We start from the raw sequence: 22,417 nt of genomic DNA, 5'->3' as shown, positions 1-22,417 counted from the left end.
GTTAATTTGTGTTTCTCATCCACATAGTATGTAATGTGCTTCCAAGCCCATCCAATGTACACAGTGCTGGGCGAGATAGTCACCAGCATGCCCATTGTGTTTCAATGAACGTATTCTAAGCAGCTGTTCAGTGGCACTAGGGAAGGGACGCTACCTGAAAGCCATTACAGAAGCCGTCAGCACACCAGTCACACTGGCCAAGAGATTCCATCCCACCAAGAGCATGATCACCTTCTTCAGAGCTTGTGAGCGATATTGTACCCCAGTGAAAACATCTGGAGGAATTTTGAGCTCTGCAAGTGTCAGAGAGCTATTGGTAGACCTTAAGCAACAGCTGACGTTCCATGATAGCAAACACTGCCCTACTGTTTAAGTCAACCAGTTGTCTTGCTGACGATTACAGTCTCTTGGGAAGAGCGGGTTTGGAATAGGCCTTTGGCAGGAAACTGGCCAAATATGAGAGTATGCTCAGCAAATGCCAGCAGGGCAGCTGGAGGGAAGGGTGTTTGCCAATAGAGGTTGGACGCCAGTGCTTTGCCACTAGGTTTTGTCCAAAGCCGATGGCATCATGGTTTTGTGGTATTGGAGAAACAAAGAGCCATCCATAATATCTGAAAATGAAATGGCAGAGAGAGCCACATGATGGCTTTGGCTCAAGTTATAACAGCCATGGGTACACTAGTGAGCTAACCATCTGGATGCAAGCTGGGATCTGATCAGTTTCAGCTGGCTTATCTGGAAGAGGGTGATGTTGAAAGAGCTGAAACACCAGATTTCAGGAATGTCACTGATGATGATGAGTCAGTAGATAAATAGATGTATTTGGCCAAAAGTTTGTGGACACCACACCAATATGTGTCTCCGCTGTTCTGGGAAGGCTTTCCATTAGCTTTTGGAACGTGGCTATGGAGATGTGCCCAATCAGCCACAAGAGCATTAGTGAGGTCAGTCGCTCATGTCAGATGAGAGATTGTTCCAATTTACTCCAAAGGTCATGTCTCTGTGCAGTCCTTCCTGCATATCTAACCTTGGTAAATTATATCTTTTGGCCCTTGCTTTGTGTGCAGTGGCATTATGTTAAAACATGTATGTGCCCCTTGGCAGCAGATTGGAGAAGGGACACATCTGGATGTGATGGTCAGGTGTGCACATACTTTTGGCCATATAGTTTCTATTTAAAGCTATATACACTATATGTTTCCCCAAACCTTTTTCATGTAAGTAGTGTCTCAAAATTTTTGTTTCGTGTTGCCAAATTTGACCAAAACATTATCCATGCGAATGTCACTTTTTTTTTTCAAGTTTATGTACTTACCAGTAAGTGCTGCAGATGAAAAGAGACTGTTAATGCTTTCGGGTAATTGTTGTTTATTGATGTTGATTTTATGTGGGTGGTATTTATTTGTGTTATTACCATCCTCCCAGAAGTCTGTGGATTTTTTTTACTTATTTTTTGACAGCTTTTTCCCACTGTTTGCACAGTTTCCAATTGTAAGTGCTTGCATGACTCCTAGAGCACATGGCTAGAAATGAAGAAAAGAGAATCATGGCAAAATGGGGCTTTTATTATTAGGCTTTTCCATTGTCAGTTTCTAAGCGAATCCTCAGCACTCTTAACTAACAATAGAATTCCTCCAAAATCAGACGTGAAGCCTGTTAAGTATTGTCTGAGCTCTCTTGGCCCATCCTCCACGTCTTCAAAGCATGTGCATAATCCAGGACATATAACTGACATGTATTCATGCTCTGTGGTACGGCAGTGACAGCATAACAAGTGCCTTTATATGTTCCAGGCGAATGTTTCAGCACAAGCTGATTTGGGTAAAAGACTTTAGTTTGTAATTTCCCTAGTGTTTTGCATGATTTGCAGGATCCCATGAATGTGAATTTTTTTCTTGATTGGTGGTTGGAGTACAAGGAAATATGAAATGGTACATAGATGATTTTGTTCAGATTTTGTTCCTGTGTGTGATTTAAGCAGCTTTATGTTTACCCTGTGACCTAATATTCATTTAACTGTTCCTGCTTCCTATGTGGAATGATTTTAGTTTGCATGATATTAAACTGTTTACTAGCTAAAGTTAGCTGCAGTACTAAAACTAAAGAAGCACTAGTGAAGTCATTGCTGGACTTGGTTTAGATAAAAATGTCCTTTTTTTTTTATTTTTAGCTAACCCCACCTTACCATTGTGAATTAATCAAGAATTATGCCCATCTGTTCTTAGTCATGACTTGTTTTTACTTTGGTAGAACTGCGCCCTGTGGAGGAATGATGACTCAGTTGCCATTCAGCCCTTCTTACATTGATCTCGCTTATTCTTTCTTTTATTCCCTTTTTCCTACTTTCACTGGATTCATCACAAATAGTTGAATAGATAGCACAGGATGCTAGAGCATCATTGGAAAATATTTGTTCTCATTTATGTACAGGGTGTGTCTGAAATACTGCTAAAATAATTGAGAGCGAGGTCTGTGTTGAATGAAAAAATATAGACCCCATTAATGCCAATGCATCTTCTGTCTTGGAGTGTGCACTGAGAAAATCGTTAAGCATACACATTTATATTTGTGTATTCGTACTGGAAGAGTTTCCAGTAAGTCACATTGAAATTATTGCCTTAAATGATCTCATAACTCTCAACAATCAGCTTCCTGCATTCTTCTCATTTCCAGATGTTCTATGCAAAAGATTTCAATATTGAAAATCTCAGGTTTGCATAGCTTAATTTACCTAAACTCACAGGAAGTCTGTCCACAGATCGGTTTGGGCTTAGCTAGCTTGCTACTTGCTTACACCAGAGACATTTTCTCCCATGATTACTAACTGCTTGGTGGGAATGAAAATGTGTGATATGATGTACTTTACTGGTTAGTGTGTTGGTTGTGTCATGTGAGGGATATAGCTACACTTGTATAAATATTCACTGGTTTCCAAATGAGTATATTTTCTTCTTTTTAATGGCATTAACAGTGGACTCGTATTGAGTAGTTAACTTTCACTGGCCTTACTGTATGTTCTACAGTATATTCCTGGGGTAATATTCTCATATATTATAACTAGCCCATTGGTTTTTATCTCTCTCTCTCTCTCTCTCTCTCTCTCTCTCTCTCAGATGGAGGAAGGTAGTAAGGATGTGCGTTTAGGGACACTCATTGCTTTGATGGTTGAAGAAGGGCAAGACTGGAAAGATGTGGATATCCCACCGCTTGTCTCCTCCCAGCCTGCTGCAGCTCCTCCCCCTCCTGCAGCTGCACCTTCCCCAGCACCTGTAGCCCCACCCTCCAGAGCTGCACCTGCTGTTGGACCGTATGTAAAAATGAGAATGCTGCTCTTGATGCCTAACTCAAACTTCAACATTTCAACAATCCTAACAAATGCTGGAAATCTGAGAGTGATCATTAGTTGTACAGAAGAATGACGAATTAGAACGATTCAGTGCTACTCATATTGGCTGTGCGTCTGTCACTCATTACATCGAGACTGAGATTTCCCGCTAGACAGTAAATATTCCCCCAGAATGCTGGGTCATAATACTGAACATGTTAAACATTTTGTGTTTAAATCTAGGACATCCATGACTAGACTGTGATTAGAGTCGAGGGGTTGAGATTGGATTTTGCACACCTCACTTAACATTATATTTACCACTGTGAAGATACTTGTTTAAAACATGTCCAAAATTAAATCTTTTGCAGTAGTCCAGAAACGCACATCAGCCTCCTATAAGTGGCTTGAATATCCTCTAGTGTGACCGAGACATAAAGTTGTTTGTATCCAACCTTATATAAAGAGGAGGGTACAGTAAGTGGGCTGAAGAATAATATTCTATAATGCTAAAAAGCTTTTTTACAATTTGAGGCTTTTTTGCACATTTGTGACATTGCAGCTCTCTTTTTATAGTGATTTTGTCCTGCAAACAGGAAAGGTGTAGCGAATCTGTCTACGGAATTCAATTCTAGCTATAGCTCCAGCCGAAGCCTAGCGCTACTACTTTACTGCTAACTGTTGTATCCTCACCGAAACGGTTCCTGACATGTGGAGTGACTGAGCTGTATGTCACTGAGGATGGTAATGAGAAGAGACTGGCAGCTTCACTGGGGATAAAGAAGCATCATTTCTCACACAGACAACTGTACTCTGTGGTTTTTGTGGCAGATTTATTCAGTGGGTTTGTTATTTTAGGGTTTTGACCAGAAACAAGGAGACTTTCACAGCATGGTCTTGTTTTTTAGGTGCTTACTAATGCAATAGAATTATTAATAATATTAATAATAATAAATGCATATCGAGTAAGTATATTTCGATTCAGTGTGAGCTTTATACGGAAGAATGAAAATGTCCTAACCGTAATAAAGGTTATAACTTTGTAATGCCAGAGAGTTCCAGCTCATGTAACTCCTTAATACTGCCAGCTATGAGAAACTACTATCACACTCAACTAAACACATAATTGTGTAGGCTGTGTAATGACTTTCAGAGATGAATATCTAATACATACACATGACATTACAACACAAATCTATTCCACTGAATAAGATAAAGAAGTAATGAAATGCAAGTGAATAAACTAGTATCCGCCGCAGCAACAGTGATGCTTTTATTATCTTTTATCATCTTAATTCAGATCAATATGCATTTCCCATATCCCATTTATGTGTTGATTGATTTTGTGTGTGGGCGTGTGTGTTTGTTTTTCTTCTCAGGTTGCGGTTGAGTCCTGCTGCCAGACACATTTTAGACACACATGGTTTGGATCCTCACTTGGCTACAGCCACAGGACCAAGAGGGCTCATCACTAAAGAGTGAGTGTGAAAATACACACACACACACACGCTCACACTTGAGCTCTCACACAAGAGAGGTTAGGCTTGTGTGTTAATCCTGGGGTCTGCATTAATCCTGTTGTTGTAATGGGCTGTGTCTCAAAGGAGTTTGTTTGAACTAGCAGAACATCTGAAAAAGAAAAAAAGGAGAGAGAGAGAGAGAGAGAGAGAGATAGATTGACAGAGATGTGTGCTTTGGGATCTCGGCATGTGTTTCTAATGCACTCTCTCTGCCACTGGAGGCGAAAAAGAATGCCTGCTACATTGACCAGCCTCCTCATTAGCAACATGGGTTACCATGGCAACCCTATCTTCCTTGCTTCCTCACAGAAACAGTGACCATGGGGTGTTTGCTTGTGTGTTCAAGTACAAAAGAGGCTAGGCAATCTTGCACACACTGTATAACATGAAGTCTGTTTTGGGGAAGTAGCTAATAGCTTACAGACGAACACAAAAACCACACACTGACAGCCTTTGGTGAAAATCACAATTCCTGACACATTTATTTTGCTGTGCTCATTATCATAATTTGCTAGATGGTGTGTAATGCTTTCGCTGGCTGCTGTTTAAAGGAGCTTAATGACATTTTTTTTTATTAAAAATAAAAAGGCTGTGCTAATATTTAAATGTGTACTGAGAACATTACTGGGCTTGGTATGCCAGCTATGGTGTACTTTATTATTGCTTCTCAAAGAAATTGTGTATTTGCATGATCCATACCAGAGTTGAAGATTTTCATTATCTCACATGTTCCCTTCCTTTTATTAATTCTCAAGGTCCAGTCAATAGAAAACATTTTCTTTTCTTTTTCCCCCCCTCTCTGTCCATAGTATTACAAATTACGCTCCTGCTTCATCATTTCATTTACAGCCATGCCCCTGTTTCTCATCATTTAAATAGAGATTGTATCTGCATGTCTGCACAAAGCCATGCAATTGCTTATTATTTTCACACAAATAGTATTTTCCTGCTTCCACCTTCATGACCCACCATTTAAGGCTAAATTGGTTCTTCTACTTCATTGTGCAAGTTTATTTGATAATATTCCCAGGAGTACAGCCTTCCTGTTGCTCTGAGTCTGTGGCATGACAAACATGGTACAATGCATTTGGATGAGGTCACCCACGATTATGTAATCTTCTAAAAGAAAGGGGAGGGGCACTGAGTGGATTCATCTTTTCAACCAAAAATTAATTGCATTTCAATATGCAGTCAGTTTGTTTGCTTATATGGAAAGTAGCTCAATATTCATTTTGGAATTGTACCAGTTCATGTAAAAGGAACTGTTGGATGGAACTGTTTGTATAAATTGTAGCATATGTAATGCACTTGTCCACAGTAACTCACTGGGATTTCCCAGAAACTTTTAGAAATTAATATAAAATAAGTTCTTCAAAGAATCTCCCACAAGTGTGGGAAGGATATGACACACAGATGAGTCTCTGAAATGTCTACTGGGAGGCTTGTTGCATGGAAATAATACAGAAAGTGACATAACATTTAAAGTAGTTTAAAACGTTTATGGTTGCTTGTTGGTTAAGCATTAAGTAATTGAATAAGTAAGATATAGAGTTGTTCCAAAATGATACTGATCTAACTCAAACCATACACCACTATTTAATTTTCACATTTACAATGACCATAGATTTTTCTTTGCAACTGTGGCAGCTTGTCCACAGGAGCAGGTAAGATAGAGTCCCACCGTTTGTATCAGAAATACAAATAGTCTTTATAAAGTCCTCATTCACAGCCCAGTGGTCAGCGTGTATGAGACATGAGGAAGGAAGAACAAGAGGAAGGATGATTGATGTTTTAGTAACAGTACTAGACGACAGAAAGCATGTTTATGCAGAAAAAAGAAAGTGCCACAAGCTTCATGTCATTCCTTTTATGATTGACATTATAAAGCTTCTAAGTGAGCTGTGTGGGTGTAGCATCAGAACTTTCTCATACAGTTCAGGTCACTTATTAGGAACTGATCATGCTAGAGCATGTCCGTGTGGGTGAACTGATGATTTGTGTTCTGAAAGAGCGATTAGGTGTGGTGCACAGGAACTCACATTATTATGATAATCCTCTCTTTATATTTAATCATTACGATAAAGTATGGCTAATTTTCAGCCATTTTTGTCACTTACTTGGAGTTTTATCGAGAGATTTTCAGGTATTTGGATTATTTTTGTATGACTGCTCAGTGCAAAAGCCGCTTTTGAGAGTGTGTGCTCTCTGATTGCTCTCTCTGTGAGCTGGGGGATTCCCACCATCTCCAAACATAGACGGACAATTATATCAACAAAGAACAAGCAAGGATAGGGAATAGAGGGAACGTGTGTGTGTGTGTGCATGCATGTGTATGTGAATTGAGAATATGAGGCCAGCTGGCTGACACTGAAAGGCCTAATGTTTGTAGAACGAGCAAAGTTTGCAGTGCACTAGGCTATAACAAGAGCACTAAGAGGTAGCAGCACACCTGATTCCTGTCCACCATGGCCCTCTGAAACCATGTGCTCACCGATCCCACCACACTCCCACTAAATTTCCTTTCTCACCCCATCTGATCTGAAATACAGGATTACACTAAGTCAAGAAAGATTGTTTAAAAAGAAATGATGTCATTTTTTTCAGTGCTGTGCAAATCCCATGGATAGCATGAAGTAATATCTTCTGGAAATCTTCCCTTTAGGGAAAAGTCCCTGTTTAATTAACTTTTGCAGAGATTACAAACATGTTGGCCTGAGGAGTAAACTGTACAGCTTGCGTATTAAGTTTTTGTCAGATGGATGTCAGAAGCATTGAATAAATGATGGATCCTTGACATACTCTTTCCGATCAAGACCGATAGAATACATTAGGAGAACTGATCGGTTGCTTTAATTTTCAGTCAATTATTCTTAATCAGGCTTTTTTTTCCACTGGTTTATGCATAACGTTTTACTGAATAGTATTAAATGTTTCCAGTTAGGGGGGAAAAAATCTGGAAATCTGTTTAGTCTTTTGGTGTTGATCATGATATAAAATGAGTAATATTATGTGGTCATACTGGAAAAACCCATAATGCATTCTAGAGAAGTTAAAGATGAATCAAGTTGTGAAACATTACATGATCTTGGCATCTAATTGTTAGGTCCCAAACAAAATTAAAAACTTATTAATTGGAATTCTTTATTTATGTACTATAGAGACAGAAAAATGTTGAAGAACAAACATGGCTTGAAATGCCAGTATGTTCTTAGATACACATGATACACAACCCCGTCATAATCAATAACCACAACATTATTCACCATTACAAGCTGTTATTCGTCACCGTCTTTTAAATCACTTTGGAAAAACCCTGCCCGAAGGTGAAAGTGGAAAATAAACCTTGTTTTGGTAGTCCACCCCTTTCGTATTATGTAACAACCTTTCTCACGCTAGTTCACTTGTGTTTGAGGTGGTGAAGCCAGTCCATTTGTGCGCAGTCATGTGTTTTACATGTCAGTCGCTCATTTGCTCTCAGTGCAGGTTCACACGTGTGTTTTAATATGATTCTGTGTACGTTTTGAAGCTGTCACCTGTCAGACTGAGTGAAGGTGACAGCTGCCTTGTTGAGCTGTCCTTATGCAGATCTCTCACGCACACATCCCAGCATGCAACTCCTGCTGGTGAGACTGCAGTTACAGCCCAGTGATTTGCCATTTGATGCAATCATACATTTTTGCAGGTAGATTTCATAGTTACTTTTAATGTTTTGCAACATCCGCAGAACAAATTGTCACTTGCGTTATAACAGCAGCAAACGGTCCTTCCGTCATCAGCTTCTCTTTTTTTTTTTCTTTTTTTTTTTTTTACCCTCTCTCTTGAAGTTGATATGTCATTAAAAAAAAAACGGAGCTTGTCTTATTACCCAGACAAGAAAAGAGGAAAAACCCTCTGTACTGAAACCTCTCCCATGCTGGAAAGTGTACAGACTGTTTCAATGTGCTGACACTGAAAACTTGGTTGTTTTGTTCTCATTTGTTAAATAACGACATGCTTTAAAAAAAAATCTGTTTTTTATTAAGCTCAGATAAAGTCTCTTGAAATAAGCTGTTACTAACAATACTGTGTTAGAACCAGCGCATTAATATAGACCTGTGATTTACATTACAGCTGAAACTACTGGTCAGAGCTGCTGTTATAGAAAATTAATTAACACCTTCCGAGCATTGAGGGTTGAGAATTGAACAGCTCTGTGGTATTATAAAAAAAATTCATTCATGTACAAAGTTTAATAGATGCTTGACAAGATGCTGATATTAATATGCATTTTGGGTCATGGCTTGATGTTTGTTCTGGCACAAGTTGTAGGTGTGTGTGTGTGTTTGTGTGTGTAGGTAGGAAACCACTGAAACAGTTCTTTGCTTAGGTAACGGCTAAAGACTTCACATACCTCACAGGCTTATGTTTATATAAGAATAATAAAAAGGCACTTCCTTTAATCTTAGATTAACATACAAGCCAAGGCTTTACTTAAGACGTTCATCTTTTCTAAATACTTATTATACATTTCTGTATTAATAGATCCCTGATTATAAGTAATGTTATCACAGATAACTGTTGAAATAATCTAACTGCAAAGTCTCAGAGTATAGTAATAGCATTACTAAAATGTTATTTTTCTTGATCAGTCTATTGACTTCTGTTTATTTAAGTGCTTACAGTGTGTTTAATTCTGGTTTGAACTTGTTTTTAAGGTTCTTTACTTACTCTAACACCAGTTCCTACAATGATTTTATCCACTAGTTTATTTCACAACTATTCATTTTTGAAAGTCCTGTAAATAATTACCTTAGTAGCGCAGAAGTGTTTACCCCACATCATACCAACAAAGATTATCTAAATGATTTGTTTCGTCTCATTGGCTCATGGCTGTAGATACCGTCCATACCAAAAAAAAAAAAAAACCCACAAGCATGTAAATGTAAAGAAAAAGATGCAAAAAAGGGAAGTATGGTTAATGTTCGCAAAGTTTGGTGCTCCTAAGTAACCATGGATGATGCAGATATATTTATGTTTATACTTTCTATGATTAGTCACGGTAAAATCCAGTAAATGACGTACCATTCTGCAATGTTGCTGTGCTTTTGCCATCAAGGCGTCCTTATTAAACCTGATTTAATGTTAGAAGAACAAAATGAGAGTTAAGAATCTGCAATCCTGAAATATTGTATTCAGAAGTGTCATTTGCCATTGTTCTGCCTTTCAAACTCTTTGTCATGTTCCTCTGCTCCTGTGTGCAGAGATGTTTTAAACCTACTGAAGAAAGGTGATGCAGGCCGCCAAGCAGCTCCAGTGACCGTGTCTCCTCCTGCTCCTCCACCTCCTCCTTCCTCCTCGCACGCTCCTCCACCCGCTCCAGGCTTAGGACGGCCTCTTCACCCAGCTATCTCAGTCCCTGGAAAACCTGGAGCTCCAGTGAGTGCCTTGATCGGAATGCTTAAGACTAAAATGAAATGTGTGTGTATGGGTGGGTGTGTGTGTGGGCATGTGTGGGTGAGAGAGAGAGAATGCACATGTGTTCTCTTAAGTAATGCTTAAAATTGACACTTGCATGGAAAGGTAGAATTCTGCATTTCACTCTGTTCACATTTTAGTCAGTTCAGCATGCCCTGTTTTGTGGTTAAACTCTATTCAGATATCACTCTCCCAAAGTACAACGTACTATTTTGCTAGAAGCAGCATTTAAGAACAAAGTGCCAAGAAGTTTTCATTTTGTTCACTAATCTGAACTTCTACATTTTTTTTTTCACAAACCAAACCAGTTTTATCTGAAATGGTCAATTATCAGGTTACAATCTACTGACTTCTTTTTAAGACATGATTCACTCCAGAGTCCTTTCACTTCAAGCTAAATGTGTTTGGATGACTGCTTGTGACAGGACATAACATGCTGCATGGTGAAAGAGTGGAGAGGAAGTATAGTATTATATTCTTTGAAATGAAAATTGGCCCTTATGCTCTTAATAACCTTTCACTAGTACGATGAGTAGAATGAAAATAGGATACAATATTATTGTCAATATGCAATTTTCAGTCTTTCTACTGCATCATTACTCCTCTCTTAATTTAATTCAATTTTGATAATACAGCATGCACACCAAATGATGCAGCAGTAGACCACAAAGTGATCAATGCATTTTAAATCGGTGGCAATTGAAAGGCGTTCATCCAAAAAATGACATCACCAAGCTATTTCATTTCATTTCCAGCAGGCTAGTAATTGCAACAGGTCAGTCGCTGGCTCACTGTAGAACACACGGGTGTTTAAGGTTTCCCTGGAACGGCCGCTCTATTGTTTTGGGGCTCTGTTCACCAAGCTTTGTGATTTTTAGGGCACTTTCACAGAGATCCCAGCCTCTAATGTGAGGAGAGTGATCGCACAGAGACTAACACAGTCCAAAACCACCATACCTCATGCGTATGCCTCAGTGGACTGTGACATGGGTGCCGTGATGCAGCTTCGCAAAGAGCTAGCCCAAGGTAAGAGCAGTACAATCTCAGTTGGTTAACTTTCCCCTTGCAGGTCTTAAACAGTTCCAAAGAATTAGCAGTTCCATGAATTTCTTGTGTGCCGTAACTAATCACAGCGTTTTTCTGTGTAAGTGGAAAAGCATTCTTGAAAATCTAGTTTCACCAGAACAGATGCTGAGAAAGATACTCGGGTACTCTCTCTGTTCACTCGCAGACGCATTTACATGAGAAAATTATGGCAAATTAACACAAAATGGCACTGTATGTATCTGTTTAGTTCTCCAAATATCCATATTTTTAAATCAGAAGTGGACATGTGCCTCACATACCAGAAAACACTTGGGGAATGACAGAAATAGGAATCCCAGATCTGCTAGCATGATCTGTAAATCCTGGCTTTGACAGTTCTATATCACTTGAGTTCATAAATAATCTAAATTTAACATGCGCACTGGACCGCTTTTTATTCCTACTTGAGTACTGTTTATTTTTGTTTGTACCGTTTAACTGGTTTTGCGACTAAATTTATGATTCCTTCATTCATCTTCAGTAGTAGCACTGTGTCCTGGTCAGGAATGTGGTGGACCCACAGCTGATCTCCGAAACACTGGGCACAAGGGGGGAGAATTCAACTCAAATGGGGAATTCAACCCCAGAACATAGCACATACACACATTCGTATTCTTATTCAGACCTAGGGGTAGTTTACGGTATCCAATCCACCTACTTGATTGTGCTTTGGAGGCAGGCAGAAACTGGAGAACAAGGAGGAAACATGCAAGAACATGGCGAGAGCATGTACAGAGCATCAACAGTAACGTGGGCTCTGGATCAAACCCAGGTCCTGGAGCTGTGAGGTAGAAATGCTCTAACAAATTTCTACTTAAACAAACTATTTAAACTACCATGACCCTGACCAGGCAGTTACTAAGGTTACTTTGAGGTTCTTTCTTGTTAAGCCTGCATGAAAGTAAATGCCCAGAGTTCTGCTAGGCGCCTATAGGAAGCACTCTATTCTTGATCCTTGGCCCTTTCTGGCAAACTGTATGTATTCCTATTCGGCTACAAACCTCAGGCATATGTATATATCTTCAGAAAGTGTACAAATGTGCACCTAAAGCAATGAGGATGATTATTTATAATGTCAGCTGAGTTATGTGAATATATTCCAGACTGATAACAAGCATGGAGACTGTCAATCTCACCAAGGTCATTTTTCCATTTCTCTCTCTCTCTCTCTCTCTCTCTCTCTCTCAGAGGAGATCAAGGTGTCTGTCAATGATTTCATTATCAAAGCCGCTGCTGTTACACTCAAAGTAAGTGTATATTTTCACAGATTTATGACATCTGAAATCACTTGGTATCTAAAATGACAGGTTAAATGTCAATATAGAGGCTGATATACAGTATATACAGTGAAAGTTGCTGATTTCTTGCTTGAAGTAACACTGCAAATTTTGAAGAGAAGCCAGTAAAAAAAAACTTTCCAGTTTCCAAGTTATAGCTTCCCCTTTGGTTTTATCCTAAAGCTCCTCTTGTAGATCCATTAGGCCTCTTCTACGTTGTAATGACAAGCCTTAAAATAGAACCTGTTAAGGTCTCTTCCACTTTTTCTCCGTCTTTTAGTGGGAGTAAAAAGGAAATTAGCCAGATGTATGCAACCATTAACAGACAGGCTTTTGAAAATGGAAAGAAAGAGAGGAAAGATGGGGGGAAAAATCACTATTAACGTCTGATTGTCACACTATTGTTTGGAGTTCCCTCTCGTCCTGCCTCTGCCAGCATACTCGCTGATGTCTGTCACAACACCAAATGTGCTGCTCAGTGGAGTGATATTTTCTCCTGCACAATAGCTCGTAGCTTGCCGGCTGCTTCCTCTGAGCTGGCAGACATGCAACTCGGGGTTAGTGGAAGTGGAACAGCAGTCTGTAGCCCTTGAAATGCGAAACATAATATCATTGAAGAATAATATTTTGTTTCCTGACCTGTGGCCTGAAGACATGCCATAGAAATCATAAAATGTTTAGAAGCTAACAATCCACTGGATGTTGATGGAAGGTCGTTGATAAAGTGACAGATAGCAGTTAATGACTGAGAGATTGACCAGATATGAGTTTTATTTAGAGAAATGTTTATTAGACACATGCAGGAAAGTATCAGCTGAATGCGTTTTAGAATTTCTGCCTTGTGTATATCTTGTAGTATGTACTCTCTACTAGGGGTGAAATATCAAGTGCCTTGTTGCTGACATGGTGTTAAAAAGCACTCAGTCAGTCAGCCAGATAACTTACAGGGTAAAACAGAAAATTCAGCTTGATTTGTGGAAAAATTGCTTTCTAACTGGTGGAGGTGAATAAGATTTTGAGGCAGATTTATTTCCCCTTACACCCCAGCAATTTCCCAATTCAGTTTGTTACTAAAGAATAAATTACACTTTATAGTTATATTTAATCTTGTGAAACATCAGCCAGATGAATTGCATCCTATTATTATGTTATAGCAGGTATAATATCAATGGTTCCCCTACTAGCTTTTTGTTCCCTTTCTTAAAATGAGGTACAAAAAAAAACACTAAGCTTGTCATGCTTTTAAGGAAAAAGAAAGCATAAAGTCCTATGCTGTGAAGACTGTTCCATGGCAGAAAACTGGCTGACACACTTTCATAACTGTAAAATACACATCTTCTTACAGACAGCTTCACTGTGTACTGTAGAACTGACAATGATTTTTTTTTTTTGTGCTATTTTTCTGGTTTATTTTTAGCATTATATTAGTGTAGTGTGTCAGCCATACATGCTCCGTGAATGACTTTTTACTAAATGATAACATATTGATCTGACACATTGATGTAAATCTATGATTTGGCTTACAGAGAGTACGGCTATCTGAGTCATACTGTTTATATATAAAAATTAATCAACACCTTGTGACCAGTCACAAGGTCAGCAGTGCTGTAGTATATTACTTGTTAGCCTCAAGAAATCTATTCAAAACTAAAACTGCTGCGCTTCTGCTCAGAAAATTGAAATACATCCATTTCGTCCACCATCCCCACAGACCTCCTCATAGTGTCTTTGAACTTTTTTCCGCAGTGCTTTATGCCTGATCTTTGACCCTCTCAAACAGGAAATGCCCGAAGTCAATGTGACCTGGTCAGGTGAGGGACCACAAGCACTGGACTCCATCCATATTTCCATCGCCGTGGCGACCGAGCGTGGCCTCATCACCCCCATCATCAAAGATGCAGCAGACAAAGGCGTGCAGGAGATCGCCGCCAACGCCAAGGTAACAGTCACCATGGCAGCAGTGCAGTTTCTAACATTAATGACACAAAGTGAAAGGGCAGGTCTGACTGCACACTGATGTTTAAAACACCTGAGAGAAAACCTTCCGGCTGCTGGGGCAAATGACCTGCTGTGTTCGCTGACTAATGTGACTCATTTAGCTTTGATAAAGCCTCAGGGTCCTTGTCTCTTTTATTCTATGTGGTGCCACAGGGTCATTATATACTGTACATGTTCTTAGAGATGCTTGCAAGGTCATTTAGAGTGATTGTTGTGTTTCTATATTCCAAGGAAAAGAATACAGAATCAAAATTTCATAAGCTGTTCTACATATTGCAGCTATTTCTTTTTTTTTTTCTTGCGGGCAAAGGCATGGTGTCAGGTCTACAAATGAAATGACCATTATTTTTGCACTCTGATTGTATCACTGGTTGACAAATGAGGATGAATGGCTCTTTTAAATATTGATTTGGGAAAGATCAAGTCTTTTCAGTGTAAAAGGATTAAGTCCAAGCAAAGTCATGTTGCAGGTCATTTATGATTACTGTATGTTGAATTGAGTCCAAGTCGAATCGGAGTCATGGGACTCTATACGAGTCATGTAAAAGCTATGCATTGGCAACATTATTCTGAAGACATAAAAATGAATTAAAAGCCTTTAAGTTTATGATAAATACTTGTGATTATATGTGTGAAAGAAAATATAAAGACGCTTTATAACCTTCTGTGGTTTATGTGATCCAGATAGCGTGTGGCTGTGGCTGATGTTCTGATGTTCTGTCTGTGGCCATGTAAAATTATAGGCTAGTTAATATTTAAATGCATTTGATTATTAAACCTTTCTAGTAATTACCATGTCAAACATAGTTGTAAAGGGATTTGACAGCTCTAGCACACACTCCTGTAATCAGAGGAGTCAGATTTATTTGCAAGTCACTTTCTATGCTTGAATGTGCTGCCATGGTAACAAAAGGGCATGAGTTTGCTGTGCTTCATACTGAGACTGCATGTGTTTGTTGGCTGACCTGTCAGACTTATTATTTAGAAGCACTCCACTGAAGCACTGTGGTGTTTTCATGCTCATTATGAGTAATGCAGTTCTGTTAAATGCTAAACATTGCTGTATTACTGAGGGACAAAAGGATGTGAGCCATGGTGATGCTCTTTTCCCCTTTTGCCTGGGTTTTGTTCTGGATAACAGGCAATTTTTTTTGCTGATTTCAATGATGAGAAGCAAATTGTTGTGTGATAAGAAAGAAGCACACAAAGCTACTGAGAGAAGTGAAGCAGGGTTGAGAGTGAAGTGTGGCAGATGAAACAGCAGGGGTTTGCGGTCAGTAGGTTATTAGGATAAGGCATATGCCTCTTGTGTAATGTTGTTGTCATAGACAGTGTTTATCACATTTCTCTCCCCCCCCCCCCCTCTCTGCCAGACACTGGCTCAGAAAGCAAGAGCAGGGAAACTGTTACCAGAAGAATACCAAGGAGGATCCTTCAGGTAAACAGCTTTTAAAAGAATTTAACAGGTTTAAATTGCTCAGTGATTGTAATTTTCTTTTTTGGTTTTTAAGAATGATGAGAATTGCATTTATTCACCACAAATCATATCCAACATGTCCATCCATCCTCCTCTCTTTACTTCCTGTCTGAAACCTCCCTTATGAAAAGCCATTAAACACACCGTTAAGCTCATGAAGTCGAAGCACTGCCTTGGCTAAGAAGCCCTCTAAAAAAAGCCTAAGCACCTGCATATTTTATTCCTCCCCTTTTATGACTGTGAATGCTGTGTGTAAAATCAACCAGGATAATAAATTATGGTCATCAATTTACTCATTTTCACCCAAAGGCTCAGAATGCCACTTTTTTTTTTTTATATATCATTTGAGACTTAATGGGGTCGATTAGAAATAAATGGGCTCTCTGTGGTAAAGATAGAACAGAAATCCCAGTAGTAAGACATCACTCACAGTCTTGTTACTGAGATTTTGCATCTCATGCTTTGTTCAGACTCTCATACTGAGCCATGTTACCTAAACAGTGTTTATCTTTTCCTTTCCTTACTTTTTTTTTTTTGTTTAACCAGTTCAGATCATTGGCTCCTCTGTAAATTGGATTATGTAAATGCACTCTATAGGTTTTATAAACACTTGAAATACATCCTAGGTCATTGGAAACCCTGGGGTAAAACAGAACCCTGGGTTATATTGTAAAACATTTCACACTGCTCAGATTTTATCCAGGGTTAACAATTCACTTTGGTTATTTATAGTTTCACGTCTTACACTGTACATTCTTAAACCCCAGGTTAAGATTTCTGTTTACATATTTGTGGTATCATCCTCTGATGATTGATGAATTCAAAGCTCACAACAGCTTTAAAAAAAAAAAAAAAGACTTCCGTTTTTGCCGCCCTGCTATGCAGCGCTCGAGCACGTATTTTATTCTCTTTCACAGCTTTGTCACAGTTTTTATTGTATAGTTGACCAGGCCTTCATTGATATCCAACTTCCAGTAATTTGTCAGTGTCAGGTATTAACCCCTCCCTACAGTATGCACTTCTATGATTTTCAGTATTTTGCTACCTACTGAGCTTTTTTTTTTTTTTATTTTTGGCTATGTCCTGGTTTTAACGTGATATGAGACCAGAACTCTTCAATTTCTGAGTGTGTGTCTGTTGTTAAGCATCTAACCGTAATGTTCTAAAAACACATCATATCAGAGCAGGGTTTCATAACCTCAGGCAACAATTGGTGCTTCTAAATTACAAGTGTGAAATGTTCCTTTACCTGGAGTTAAATGGCGGTTTAGAACGCAGACATCCTGGGGTTAAGTGCTGTTATAAAAAGTCCTTATGTAATCATCTGATTTCTGAGAACTTCATCTAAATCTTTGACATTACTGTAATGGTAGAATTAGGGAGAAGTGATGCTTTAGCTGAAGCTCCCTTCACCCTCATGGTTTTTATAGTGTGTCCTGATCTGGTGTTTGCAGAAGCATTCGCTCTGTGACAAATGCATTACTGGTGGAAAATAAATGCTGTTTGTGTGCTGGCCTGGGCAGACCATTCACATGGCCAAAAATGGTCATTGTCTACTGTATGCTGTTATTGTATATGGAATATTTGAACTGAAATGTTTTCTCTTTTGCATGTATCTCAACCACAGATAAATTTATCACCCAGTTACCCCCAGAAAGTAAAAAGTTTTTACCAGTTCCACAGAAACACACCCTGTCTGGTCTACATATAAAAAAAATATTTTTATATTGCCATAGTTTAAAGAATTCTACGTTTTCAGCAGAATGAGTTATCATTCTGAGTATCGCAGTAGTATCCATTATTTTGATTTTCCACGTTAGTGTCTGTCTCAGTACTTGAACTAAGCCACTTGCAGATGATCCTCCTCCAACATCAGTGTTGAACTGTTTGATGGTTGAATTAGTGAGTTCTGTTCTGCAAAATTTTCTGTTTTTATTAGGTGTTTGACATTTTAAAATGTCTCCTTTATGGAGTGTGTAAGCAGGCTTCTCTGTTTAGATAGAGAGAGAGACAGACAGACAGACAGACAGACAGACAGACTTTATTGATCCCATGAGGGAAATTCTTGTGTTACAGCAGCTTGGACAGTTACAAGATACATGATAATAGATAGATGATGGTTTTGAGCAGGAGCAGACATGCTTACAGCTATTATCTGTTTACCAGCTGAATTGATTAGGCATATGTCCATTGGAATAACTGTGATAAAATTGTAGTATTTACTGTGGTTAGTTAGGCTGAGTGTTTTTACTGCTGCTCTCCTCAACTTTTTCATACATAGTTTTCATACTTGTTCATGAGGAAAAACAGAACAAAAAAAACTCAATTTTGGTCAAAACCAACGTTTTCCGATTTGCTTGTTTGTTTTCCAGAATTCAGTTAAAGTTAAAATCTGACTGGTTTTCCCAGACTGACACTTTTTAAAATATTTTTTTTCCGTAAGTCACAGGATTGCACTTGCTGCCCTGCTTGATATTGCTTCTTCTCTTCCCCCTCAGTATCTCTAACTTGGGGATGTTTGGCATCAGCGGCTTCAGCGCAGTGATTAATCCTCCTCAGGCGTGTATCCTGGCAGTGGGGAGCTCCAGGGCTGAGCTGACACCGACAGCAGAGGGCCTCTGCACACAACACCTGATGACCGTCACCCTGTCCAGCGATGGACGTCTAGTAGACGATGAGCTTGCCTCACGCTTCCTTGAAAAATTTCGCAGCAATTTAGAGACGACCCAGCGTATGGCCCTCGCTTAGAGAAGAGGACAGATGAAGAGAAGGAGAGCGAGGTGTTATAGCACACTGAATGTTACTAATAGTATAGCTGGGTAACTAAAGAAAGTTATTTAAAAAGAAATACACACAGTTAAAATGAATCATGTTACCCAAGACCCTTCTTTAAGTTGATGTAAATGTAAAGGCAAGATTTTGTTATGGTACATTTGGACTTAGTATTTAAATATTTCACTAATATTATATTTTGCAGATGGGTCAGTGTAAAAAATATGGCACTTTAATTTATTAGGTCTTCGGTTCTGGCCACCATTTTTCGAACATGCATTCTTTTTACATTTCTTCTGAAGAAATATGGTGAAATCTCAAATTCCTTCCCTCCTAAGTGGCTGCCAGCTCACTTTCACAGAAGCGAGCAGTCACTCAGCCCTCTCCATATTTCCTCAGCTGCCCTGTGACATTAGATGAGCAGAAGTGAAAAACACAGTTGCTGCCTTCACATATCTTGTTGGAAGAACATCCTTACCCCATATTGCATGGTGCTATATGACGGAGAGGCAAGAGGTTAATTAGCATCTACCAACACTTCAAATAAAAAAAAAAGGGAGATAACTCTGTGGTGTCATACACTAAACAGTAACACAAAATAAACTTGTTGTCTGAACCAAGATTTTTGTGTGCAATATATTTCTTTGTAACATCAAAATTTTGAAGCTAAAGAAGTCTCAGTAGATAATTGGTGTTAAAGTGAGCTTTGGCAGCCATGCACACTGCATGGAGCAAGAACATTCTGTGCTGCTTTTCAACTCTGTACTATTGCATCGTTTTCAAAGAGGTGTGTGTGTGTGTGTGTGTGTTTTCCAAGATGAGTGTGCACAAAATAGGCATGGGAGTGTGAGAGAAAGACTGAGGAGAATGTGTGTATGTGAGTGTGTGTGTGTGTGTGTGTGTGTGTGTACACTCCTCACAGCTGCCTGCTTCAGTGTACCAGTGTACCCACTGTTCCTCTATTCCCCCATGCACCCCTTCACTGTCTCCTAGTAACCACAGGGATGGAAGGTGCACAGCAGAAGAAAAGCAAAGCACAAATCCCTGTCTTGACAAAAGGGACTGGTTTTATAATCACAGATTGACAATGGACAGCATTGATGGTGTTGTCATTGTTGTCACTCACCTTCTCATGCCCAACATTCACCCATTTTCCCTTTAGAATACAGCCAAGCCATAAAAAAACCACCAGCACGATGCTGCTTTCAAGTCCCCTTTTGCCCGATTTCAAAAGCTCTGTAATTTGAAACAATTAAATGTGTTAAATTTTAAAAGGAAAGTAAAACTGTGCTCCATTATCACGACTAGAATCGGTGACAGTTGGTTATGTTGTTGAAAAGGGAGAGCTGCAAATTTCTGCACCAATCAGTAATTCGCTGCTGCTCTTATGAAGCCCTTATTGTGGAGTCTAAAGTCATGGGATCTCATCTTATGTATAAAAATATTACACGTACACACAGGAGAACACTTGTTGAAAGATGGGTAGGTCATTTGTGATTGCTGTTTTTTTGTTCAGTCAAGATTTCACAAGTCTGTAATCATGCTCTATGTTTTCGGAATAGCAAACATGTTATAAAACAAACAAAAAAAAGTTGCACAACCAGCTCTGTTGTTCCAACCATACAGAACGTGCCCTTCATGTAATTTGTACTCTGACTGGATAATGTTGGCTTAGACTCTTTGGAAAGGCTTTACACCCAATATTATAGCTATATCACATTCTCTCTCCAACTCACTGCTGATAATGTGTTATTGTATGTGTCTGTGATGCAGGCTAAAATAAATTGGCCCAGTGCATGCTTAAACTAGGGGGTGTGTCTCCATGCAAACTCGTGTGACATGACTGTCAACAATATACTGTGAAGTTTTCAAGTAGTTCAGTAGAAAAGTGGCCTGGAGCCTGTGAGCTGATTTATGTAAGAAGCACTGCACTGACATGCACTGACCTGTGATGCAGCCGATGACATTGTCTGAGGCTTCACCCTCTCCATTTGTAGCTGTTGTATGACCAGGGAGAGCTGACTGGTGGATAGGAATTTGAAAGTGACCAAATTAGGTGGACAATGGGTGGAATCTTATTGTCTAGGCTAGAAAGAAATCAGACCAGCTCTCTTTGGGACTATTGGTGGTGCTTTGAGCAGTTTGTTGCTTTAACTCAACAAATAAGATCATGTGAATTCCTTGACTTTATTTCACTATATTTCTTCCTTCAAGGAGAAGGAAGCCATCTGATTTATACCACCTGGCCCTGACTACAGTCATGCTCTGCTTAGAGGTGTGTTCATTGGCTTTGTTCTTTGTTTCCATTTCAAGGCTAATTTGTATGTAGATGAGGTAGCAGCATGGTGGTGGATGATGAACTCTCACTGTGAGAAAACTCGGTCAGATTAAGATCTATAGCACCAAACTGTCTACAGAGCAGATGTTCGAGGATCCTCCATGGCAGTTGGGGATAGATAGATAGATAGATATATGCACTGTGCACTGAAGCCTGATGTGGAAAAACAATGGTTAGACTATTAAAAAAATAAAAACTTCTGCACCAAACCAGTTGGGATATACTGGCCTTTGTTGTATTTTCTTGCAATTTTATGCATATTGCCTACAGCCAAATTAATGACCATGCTAATTACCAGTGGAGGAGTGGTTAATGGCATTTGAGAGTAATGTTAAAGAGCATTGTCAAGTCAGAGAGGGAGGAGACTCATTAAAGACCTTGTTAGCTTCCCTGTAGTGAAGCCGCTAAAATGAAACTTTACAAGCTCCTTCAAGCCGGCGCTAATTCCGTTCAAATGAAGTTGGGAAAGTCTTGCGGAAAGCTTCCAGGCATAAAAGCCACATTAGCACAGCAAAGCAAAATTTGACATTTTACCTGCCCCTAGCCACAGTTTGACATTCTTTGCCTTTGGTAGAAAAGCATAGTGGGATATGGATATCTCATTAAATAAACCAGTTGGAGGTAAGGCTGGTGGAAAATCAAATTTGCCACTGAGAGTCTCGGTTAGTCTCTTGTAAGTCTCTAGGATAAAGTCCCTACTTGCCTGGTCATGCATTGTTTTGTGGACTTTAAGCATTGCACGAATCTACTGACCCAAATGCTTACTCTTAATCTGATGGGTAGTTACAAAGTACAGTGCCGTAGTGTCACCTTCTAAACCTTTCCCATACTCCCAGGAAGCAAGCAGTGATCGAAAATCTTTCTGCATTCATTATTTAACATTCAAGCAGAGTCATGCTGAACTGGACCACTGTTTCCAGCTTGGATCCACACCAGTATCACGTGAGTAAAGCTAACAGGTCATGCTGAGAATAAAAAGAAAATAAACTTCCCCTGTCTGCGCAGGGCCTGTGTATCCTGTCAGAGGAGGTTAGAAAGAGGAACTAAAACTCACGTTTCATCAGAACATGTCTCTAGAGCGATGTCCCAGCTTGTCCGTTGCTTCAAAGAACATTTGCTGTAACCCTTATTAAAACACCACACCCCAGAGTTTCAACCCTTTTTTTTTTA

General features: G+C 39.3%; 1 protein-coding gene across 2 annotated transcripts in view; it reads left to right on the top strand.

The window, feature by feature from the left end:
• pdhx (pyruvate dehydrogenase complex component X) overlaps positions 1-19,529 on the top strand; it is a 38,320-nt gene extending 18,791 nt beyond the window's left edge. Inside the window, exons 5-12 of one of the 2 annotated variants that reach the window (XM_058408481.1) lie at positions 3,114-3,307; positions 4,705-4,803; positions 10,086-10,260; positions 11,178-11,325; positions 12,574-12,632; positions 14,443-14,601; positions 16,034-16,098; positions 18,636-19,529. In XM_058408481.1, coding sequence (XP_058264464.1) covers positions 3,114-3,307; positions 4,705-4,803; positions 10,086-10,260; positions 11,178-11,325; positions 12,574-12,632; positions 14,443-14,601; positions 16,034-16,098; positions 18,636-18,885 — 1,149 coding nt within the window. In that variant the 3' untranslated portion in view covers positions 18,886-19,529. The remainder of the gene's footprint in view (positions 1-3,113; positions 3,308-4,704; positions 4,804-10,085; positions 10,261-11,177; positions 11,326-12,573; positions 12,633-14,442; positions 14,602-16,033; positions 16,099-18,635) is intronic. The other variant, XM_058408482.1, reaches the window with a different exon arrangement.
• The last annotated feature ends 2,888 nt before the right edge of the window (positions 19,530-22,417 follow it).

This window comes from Hemibagrus wyckioides, linkage group LG14, assembly GCF_019097595.1.
Source record: "Hemibagrus wyckioides isolate EC202008001 linkage group LG14, SWU_Hwy_1.0, whole genome shotgun sequence".
Taxonomy (NCBI): Eukaryota; Metazoa; Chordata; class Actinopteri; order Siluriformes; family Bagridae; genus Hemibagrus; species Hemibagrus wyckioides.
This window is presented reverse-complemented; position numbering and strand designations above follow the sequence as displayed.